At 37.7% G+C, this 9,231-nt stretch overlaps 1 protein-coding gene across 3 annotated transcripts; it reads left to right on the top strand.

Annotated features, from left to right (window-relative positions):
• Window positions 1–2,284: 2,284 nt before the first annotated feature.
• Window positions 2,285–4,538, top strand: LOC137959200 (protein ELF4-LIKE 4-like). 3 transcript variants are annotated; one of them, XM_068806565.1, is made up of 2 exons: window positions 2,285–2,368; window positions 3,978–4,538. In XM_068806565.1, exon 2 carries the CDS (start codon window positions 4,012–4,014, stop codon window positions 4,354–4,356), a length of 345 nt encoding a protein of 114 aa, XP_068662666.1. In that variant the 5' UTR covers window positions 2,285–2,368; window positions 3,978–4,011; the 3' UTR covers window positions 4,357–4,538. The 3 variants fall into 3 exon arrangements, with proteins under 3 accessions (XP_068662666.1, XP_068662667.1, XP_068662668.1); XM_068806566.1 differs by lacking the exon at window positions 2,285–2,368 and adding an exon at window positions 2,509–3,140; XM_068806567.1 differs by lacking the exon at window positions 2,285–2,368 and adding an exon at window positions 3,171–3,268.
• The last annotated feature ends 4,693 nt before the right edge of the window (window positions 4,539–9,231 follow it).

Below are 9,231 nucleotides of genomic sequence, written 5' to 3'. Positions count from 1 at the left end.
TCTTGAATCTACGTTGAATGATTGGAATCCGTACAAAAAATTTATTGGTATTTATTGCTCAAAAACCCTAACTTGAGAAATTCCACTATTTAAAAATTCTAATTGTTGAAATTACACAAAAAGATTCCGTTATTGGTTATCGATGTCCCGTTATTGGTATTCACCGCCCAATAACCCTTTGAGAAATTCCACTATTTAAAAGTTCTAATTGCAGAAATTACACAAAGAGATTACGCCTCTCTTTAAGCCACACGTAGTTCCTCTTTAAGAGATCCACATATCTACTTATTTTCTAATACAATATTGAATAAAGAAGCTTGTCTAATATGAAATGTAGGGAAAAGAAAGAGGAAAACATAGGAAGATTTGCAAAGGTGTAGTAGCTATCTTTCACTCATAAACACTTTGGAGAAGAATTTCAAGATTTTATGAATAAAGGTTTATAAATTTGCCAATAAATACTCGTAACTTCTCTATGTGAGGTTAGGTAGGGAATTTCTAGATTCCCCAAGCCAAATTAGCCATTTTTAGCTTGTTTATAAAGATCAATACGTTGATTGATCGATCAGTTGATCATAATGACTCTTTTTTCTGTTAAGAAGTGACTTGTTGATTGATGGATTGATCGATCAACAAGTTATTATTGGTCTAGAAAATTTAAGTTGATCGATCATTACTAAGGGATGATTGATCAATCAGAATTTCCTTTGGCATTGCTATACAAGTATGACTGATCAATGAACTTCCTATGATCGATTATGCTTTATGTCCCCGACTAACAAGATTATGTCAGATTGATCAATCATGTGAGATTATTGCTCATTCTATGCAATTAAACCTTAAAAATTGCATGGACAATATTGATAGATCAATCCAAATGGGATGATAGATCATACTTTATAGAATGATATGACCTTGTTTTGGATGGTCAATCAATTGACTATGGTTGATCGATCGTGTTTTCTAATCTTGACCAATTCACTTTTGGATGATCGATCATTGGTAGAGTTTGATTGATCACTCTAGTACCAATTCAACTTAGTTGAATTTTAAATCATGGGAATGACTAAATCTAAGTACTCTAATATGTTGGAAAAGATCTTTATGATGTTTCAAAACATGTGTACATGCAATATGTACTCTAATATGTTTAAAAATATTTTTATGATGTTTCATAACATGTGTACATGAAATGTATGCCTTTTACCTTAAGAGGAGTTTGGAATGCTCTCTTACATAGTGATTGAGTTTTGATATACATCAATGACTCTTACACTCTAGTATTTACATTCTCTTCTTATGATGCTTGAGTAGGTTTGTTCATTTTGAAGCTTTTTCTTTTGAAGGTGAAGTATATGAAATACTTGATTTGCAAATTGTCACCTCTATTAAGTTTTATTATCAATTTATTACTTTTAAACATCAATTTCATGGTGTGTATATTTTTCTCCTTTCTCTCCCATCCTAATGAAATGTACCTCCAACCTTTTACATAATCAAAGTACTTTTAATTAATTAAAAATTAATAAATTCTATAATTAATGAAAGTGGGAGTGGAATGTGGAGTACAATCATATATACTTCCTTAATTTATATCAGAAAGTACACACAAAAATGTAATTAACGGGAGAGGTTGGTTTCCAAAGGATAAAACGGATTTCGAAACGCCAACCGTGCCGTAGGTTTCGTCATGGGCAAACTTGTTCGTCCGATACGCTGTCCGCCAGCGGCCATGCCAAACCCTGGGACCCACACCAGGGGAACAAAAGCTGCAGCTCTTTTAGGGGGCTCCGGAATCTGCAGCCTCGTTTCCAAGCCTAGAGATTTGCCGAGCCTCTTTGCCATGTGTCGCGTCGCTATTGGATCTTAACACGTTTAAGGAAGATATTATGGAATTCTTTTCCCCGAACGAGGAGATCGGGGGAGGACTGCCGACTACGCAAATTAATTTTAAATTAAATTATTCTGGACTCATAAATTTTCGAATGTGTATTTACTAAAACACCCCTACTCTTTGCTGCTATTTCCATCCCTTATTTAAGAGAATTAAGCGAAGTAATTGACATAATTCCTCTCCCATGATTATATTAATTAGGACAAGACAGGGGGGGTGTTCAAGTCAATTCACCAATCTTTTAAATTAAAAAAGCCATTTTGATTTTTTAACTAAAATATATATTAGAGAAGAATCAGAAGGGGAGGAAGCGGAGCATGACTGTCCAATCCACTTATTCTCTCATGGCATCTCTCTCGTCTCTCTGAATTCAGGGCTTCTTCTGTACCTCTTTCGCGCGGATTCCTTTAAATCGATCGATCGTTTCTCGTTCGGGCCTCCGGACTTTTTAGTGCAATGTTTCATTGTTTCATGGTATGATGTATTAAATTATAGTTATAGAGATTTGATTAGAATATCTATGTCGATATCCTCTTACAGTTTTCGTTTACTGTTCAGCAAATCGCTTTTGCTTTCCTTTTCATTCGTATTTTCTTTTGCAATGCTTCAATTTTGTCTCGTTGAAAAGCCCTTTTTTTAACTGACCTTCTGGGTCTTCGAGTTGGTGCCATGTTTTCTCCGAAATCGGCGATGATACACAGAAAAAGTAAAAACTGAGTTTTGCCTGTGGCTTCTCTGCGTGGTTCATTCCTCTACTTCTTCTATCTGGGCAGTTTGCGCTTTCGAATTTGGGTTTTTCTTGGTTGAGCAAAGTGCTACGGAAATTTTCTAAATCGGAAGATCTTGTGTTATTTCACTTGTTTCTCGAATTTGTCACTCGTCTCTTTCTCTTCTTTTCCTCGCTTTTATTTTATTTATTTTTCTTTTATTTCCAGTTTTGTCTAATTGAGGAATTTCTCTGCAGCATTTTCATGTACGGCCGAACATTGGGCTACCAATTTTGTCCTTTTTTTCAGCTCCTACAGAATCAAAAAGTCCTCTTGCGATTATTTTATTTTTCTTTTTAGACCTTTTCTTCCTCTGGATTTTTCCAGTTCTTTGCCTTTCTTTGGCAGTAGTACTACTACTCTTTGTTCCCCCTTGCTGCATTGTCTGCTTTTCAGTTCCATTTGAGCTCTGATTCTACCTCGAATAGAAGAGCTGTGGAGTTGATTTCTTCGAACCCAAAAGAAAATTTCTTTTTATGGTAATGGATCTACTTTTATGTCATATATTGAAAAATTATCCTTGTTTTTGACCTACGCCTTGGTGCAAAAACGCGGAAACCATGGTTTCCGTTCAGACCTAGTTCTTCACGCCTGAATACATCCACAGGTTCTTTTTCTTGATTTTTTTTATGTTCTTCTTTTGCAGATTCTGAGACAATAATGCCACCTTCATAATCTGATTTTGGAAAGACTACTGTTTCTCCGATTGGAGCTTGTTTTTTTTTTTTTTTTTTTTTTTATAAAGTTTATGCAGAGATCGGATTGCTCCTCCTTGGGTTGTCGAAAGTCAGAACCTTCAGTTTTTACCATTGTGAATTGTCAATCGGGGTCTCCGGTGTCCTCTTTTATCATTCATGGAGTAGTTAAAGCTTCAATTCATGATTTCTTTTATCCGGTTAGGTTTCATGGCAGAAATTTTGCGAGTATCTCGAGCAAGTATCTCTAAATTTTTCTCAAAAACATGATGGTTCCTCCTGGGTTGTTGATTCTATCGAATTTTACCTGGACACTAGAATCTTACTGAACTTCTGTCATTTTTTTTTTTTTTTTTTTGAGCTCTTCTTTCCTTTGTTTTGCTACGATTCCTGTTCTGCTGGGGTTTAAATTTAGGTTCATCGACTGATGTTTCTCTGGTTGATGTTGGTCTTTTTCGTTTTTCGTTCTTGTCTTAATTTAATGTCTTTGAGTTCATTCACATATAAACCTGACTATGACACGATTAGCAAGAGCCTAAAGGGAGCTCTGATATAAGATTTTTTTGTTCCCTCATTATCTCTAGCTTACAATCTCTTTTTCTTTGCTCTCTGCAATCTCAGGGCTGGTTTTGATTGGATTGAGCTTCTTGTTGTAATGGAGGGGGATGCCTTTTCAGGCCTCGGCAATGGATCCCAAGTGGATAACAAGGTCTTGCAAACCTTCCATAAGAGCTTCGTCCAAGTCCAAAACATCTTAGACCAGAACAGATTACTGATAAACGAGATTAACCAGAACCATGAATCAAAAATACCCGACAATCTCAGCCGGAATGTGGGTCTGATCCGAGAACTAAACAACAACATCCGAAGAGTTGTTGACCTGTATGCAGATCTCTCAAGTTCTTTTACAAAATCGATGGAAGCCTCTTCCGAGGGGGATTCTGCTGGGACCCTGAAGTCTGATGGGAAGGCCGGTCAAAAGAGACTTAGGCCTGGGTAGAGGAGAAACTGTTTTCTACACTTCGACAGGGTGGGAACGAAGACCGCCTAGGGATTGTTAAGGCTGTTAGGAATTGGAGCAGACTAGATTATGTAACTCTGTATTTGTAAAACTTCCATCTTCAGTTCTCATGTTTCATTTGCCTGTGAAAATAATAGTTGAGTTCTGCATATTTATTACTCTCTCCATCTCATTCAAATGAAGCTTGTTCCTCCCGTTGATTTACTCATATGTCTACGTTTCAAGTCAAGTTTTGCGGAATCTCAGAGACCCGAAGAAAAGCTACAGAACGTGGAAGGGCCTTTTTCTTTCTTTTCTTTATTTCTTTTAATGAGAAAGGGGATTTTACTCCAATCCAATAGGTTTAATTCGATATAAAGTCTAAAGAGGCTTTCTGCGCCGTGGAATCCATTGTTGATCAGACAATGGAGCTCTCCCGAACCTTTCTACTGAACAAAGTCAAATTCTTGTGGGGTTTCCAGATACTTAATCTAGAGTGTTATTATTACCATCATTCCCCATGAGGAAGGAAACTGCCCCTTCTCTTGTTATTCCAAGCCTGTTCTGATTCATCTTCTAGAGGAGGTACTCTTTACTGTTTTTAGTTTTAAGAAATGAAGATACCGGCAAGTACTCTATCCACTGTTGAGAGTTTCATGATCTCCTCCTTTTCTTCTTTCTCACAAAAAAAAAAAAAAAAAAAAACTCTTCTCTTGCATTTGTAGCGATTTCTCTAGTTTTCTGAAAGCAACCCAGATGGTTTAGTTAGTGGTTCCCTTCCCTATCACACAGCACGAGAGCAGAATCTCAGATAAGAGATGATGTGCTTTTTGACTGCGCGTTTGTTCTGGCAAATCAGTTCCCTCTGTTCCCCAGATGGTAAGGGAGAAAAAAGAATTTAAAAAACGAAAGAAAAAAGCAGCAGCTTAGGTAATCGAAATGACTGGAGCAGAGCACTATAGTTTTCGAGAGAGACAGATATCCACAAAACAGTGACACCCAAGAAAGAGGACAAACGAGTCCAGCAGCACTTTTGGAGAGGGTGGGACGTAGACGGGGACGACAGCAGAGCTTATCCTACTACTTATGTTATCTGTTCCGCTCTCCTTTCCCTTTCTTTCATTCAATTCTGAGTATTAAATAACCTTTTCGAACTAGTTCTACTGTCCATGATTCCCCGCCCTTTTTAGCACAATTGATGCAGCAGATGCCTTTCTGGGTGGACCCCTGTTTCGCCTAACTTTTCAAGGAATCACAGCTTGATTTCCTCGACTGGGAAAATCACCCACATGCCCCCATTGCTGCAAATAGCTTCCTTTCTGTTCTTTCATTTTAATCGCCTTCTTGTCTCTATTACTCCAATTGGTTCTTGGATGATCCATGGTGGAGACAGCTAAGAGTTTTAGCTCTGCAACTAGGATCATCTGTTCTTGCTTATGCCACATTGTGGAGCTGGACGGAAGCTTTCTTATTTCTCGGCGTTATCGTCTCCCCTTGGAAAACTTTGATTTGTTTTTAAATTGTCTAGTTCATCTTCACCAGATATGTTGTAAATGAGGAGGGGACCATAGCCTTTCCATTATTTAATCGGATACAGATTATCTTCCAATATTAAAACTTTGTTAAGGATCAGATCATGGCGGTTTAGTGTTTGGTGAATATGAATTCTGTCCGAGCATTAAAAATCTCTCCATTGTTGATCGTCCAATGAAGCGCTTCAGGAAACAATTATTAAAAATTTGCCACCCACTAATGCAAATATCAGGAGCTGTAAACAGCAGTGTTTTTGCAATTTAAAATACAGATCCAACTTCATATCGTTGGCTTAATTTAAGTGTTTATTTGAAGGATAGAGCAGGGAAAAGACAAGATTATCTGTATCATATAGACAAAACAAGAGTTCTCTCTCGATCTCCCTTGTGTTTTTTCTCCATTCTCGGTCTCCCTCAATCCTCAAAGTGTTTCCTTTCCATCTCCATCAAGTCTTTTCTCTTCCCATTTCCATTTGATTCAAAATTTTAAAAGAGTTTTGTGCACTGCCTATCATATTTTTTACAAGGAACATTTTATCTTATGTATTGTTTCGAAGATGACCCAAATTACCTTGAGTGGGCAACTGTTATGGGACAACTGGATCCTGGGTTAAGTACCTATGCCTTCCGGTCCTAACAGACCGATCTTTTGGGTAGTATTGGCTAGGTGCTTAATATTTGGTATCAGAGCGGGCTCCACGTTGCGACTACAATTCCTGGGGCGCGCAGAGGCTGGATTAAAATTACTGGTAGGCTGCGGTTTGGCCAGTGTTGCTACAACGCCGTGGTCATCGGCTCATAACGGTGGGAGTACTGTTATGGGACAACAATCATAGTGCGTCAGACAACTGGATCCTAGGTTAAGTACTTATGTTTTTTACTTTTAACAGGTCGGTCTTTTGGGTAGTATTGGCTAGGGATTCAATTGTCTGACGCACTGTGATTGCTGTCCCATAACAACAACTTACTGCTGGAATTTTTATTTTTGGCAAAGAGAAAAGAATTCATTCTTGGTGTAGAAATAAACATGACCCACCATTGAGTCCAATTTTCGATAAGTGGGATCAAGAAAATAGCCAAGCTAAGGCTTGGAAACTCAACTTTGTTAGTGCTAACACTAGAAAGAATATTATTTTTTGTTCTAATGCCCAAGATATGTGGACATTCCTAGCTAAGACAAATTTTAAGAGGAGGAATCATGCTAGGCCTTATAAAATCGACAATGACTTTGAGAACCTTAAACAAGGTAGCAAGATAGTTAATGTTGATTTTCAAGACTCTACTGAGAAAAGGAGAGACGACATATTGGGGAGAAAATAGAAGGGATAATGAGGTTATAGAGTTGTGTTTAAACCCTCCCCCTGAAGCTTTATTTATAAATGAATAAAAAAATAATATTATAATTATGTTCTTCACCCTAGAAGAGTGAAGAAAAGACAAGAAACTTAAACTAATTACGTCAATGCCATCTTTATGAGATAACTTCTTATTTACCATCATGCCACCTCTCTTGGACATGTGAGCCTTCCTTAGCCATTTGGGCTTGAACCCATCTTTCACCTCTCTTGGGCATGTGAGCTTTCCTTGGTCGTGTGGGTTTGAACCCATCTTCTAACACACCTCTCTTGGACGTGTGGGATTGAACCCATCTTCCAACAGTTAGTGACCATTATGTTAGACCTCAAGGTTTATGGGTCGAATATGACCAATGTGCATTAGTAGAGTGAAAGTTTTTAGACGATAGGATGACAACGGCTAGCAAATACACCCAAAAGACCGATCTGTTACGTGCGAAAAGCTACCGCCTACAAGAGTGGATAGAAGCACTCTGACACCCACCCCGCCCATTCTTGATCGTCTCTCACGGGATTCGAATGCGGGACGTGGTGTGCCCAGCTCTGATACTATGATAAACGAACGATCCGACGGTTGAACGAATGATCTGACGAAACTCAACGGCTGACGGCACAGAATGCTCACGGTGGTAGACTAAAGTGGGCAAACTATTTCTACTTAAAGTCTTTTTATCCATTGTTATTCCACGTTCTCTTGTACTTTCTTTTGCTTATAATGTTGTTGGCTTTGATACCATGACATCGGCTAGCCAATACACCCAAAAGACCGATCTGTTAGGTGCAAAAAACTACTGCCTACAAGAGTGGACGGAACCACTCTGACATAGGAAGCTCAATCTTGGGATGCTTAAAAATCAAAGGTTTTATAGATTTTTGTTTGGTTTGAGTTCAAAATTTGAAACTATGTGGGGTCAAATTCTTACTCAAGATCCTCTTCTAGAAATTGATTTTTTTTACTCAATTATACAGAATGAGTAAGCTAGGCAAAAAGTGAACTTAAAACCTAAGCCTGTTAATTCCATTTCAACAATATTTTTTCCTTTTTCTTGTGTTGTTCAAAATCTCCAGACAAATTCGCAAATTGGGTTTGGTTGTTAAGAAGGAGACATTTATATGTTGGATGAAACATTTTTTGCTAAATATCACTCCTCTTCTTCCAACACTACAGTGGAAGCCATATCTTTATGTCACAAAAAGTTAGGTCATATTCCTTTAGGTCATTTTAAAGTCCTTTTGCCCAAATATGTTTAAATTAGTGAATTTGAATTCCACTGAATGTGATGTCTATGAGTTAGCTAAATAAACTAGGCCATTCTGATGTGTAGGGACCATATCCAGTTGCCTCTATAAATGGTTTTTCAATCGGTCTAAACTTGATCCTCGAGTTGTGAAAGGTATATTTCTTGGTTTTTGTTATGTTAAAAAAGTGTATACATGTTTTGATCCAGTTAGTCAAAAGTTGTCATTCGAGATATTACCTCTTTTGAATCTCAATTGTATTATGTCAAGGAGGTTCCACCTCAGGGAGACATGCTTAGTACTCTTGTTCCTATTCATAATAATGTGCTCACTTTGGTTGTAAGCAGCCTAGAAAAGAATTGTTGAACAACCACAACTTGAAGGTAACACAAGTGTGACTCCAAACCATGACCAAGTTACTGAATTGGATGCCGATGATGAATTTGGTGAGTATCAACATATTTCTCTTCCATTTCCATTATCTTCTATTTGATGATCTCGACTTCCTATTGCTACGAGGAAGGGAATTTGTTCTTGCACCCAATACCCACTCTCCAATTATCTTAATAATGACTCTATTGGTCTAAATCATAGAGTTTTTATGATAAACATGTCTTATTCAGTTATTCCCAAGTCCTTCAAAGAGACAATGTTTGTTCCTTAGTGGCAAAATGCAATGGATGAAGAAATGGTGGCCCTTGAAAAGACTAGGACATGGAATTGATTGAGTTACCTTCTAGTAAGAAGTC

This window comes from Aristolochia californica, unplaced genomic scaffold (genome assembly GCF_029961685.1).
Source record: "Aristolochia californica isolate CCGP_79_NKW_82.1479 unplaced genomic scaffold, dmAriCali1.0.hap1 SCAF_3, whole genome shotgun sequence".
NCBI lineage: Eukaryota > Viridiplantae > Streptophyta > Magnoliopsida > Piperales > Aristolochiaceae > Aristolochia > Aristolochia californica.
Note: the sequence above shows the minus strand (reverse complement) of the source record. Positions and strands in the feature narration are given on the sequence as shown.

Coding starts and splice junctions, on each gene's coding strand:
- LOC137959200 (XM_068806565.1), top strand. CDS start 4,012: ATGGAGGGGGATGCCTTTTCAGGCCTCGGCAATGGATCCCAAGTGGAT.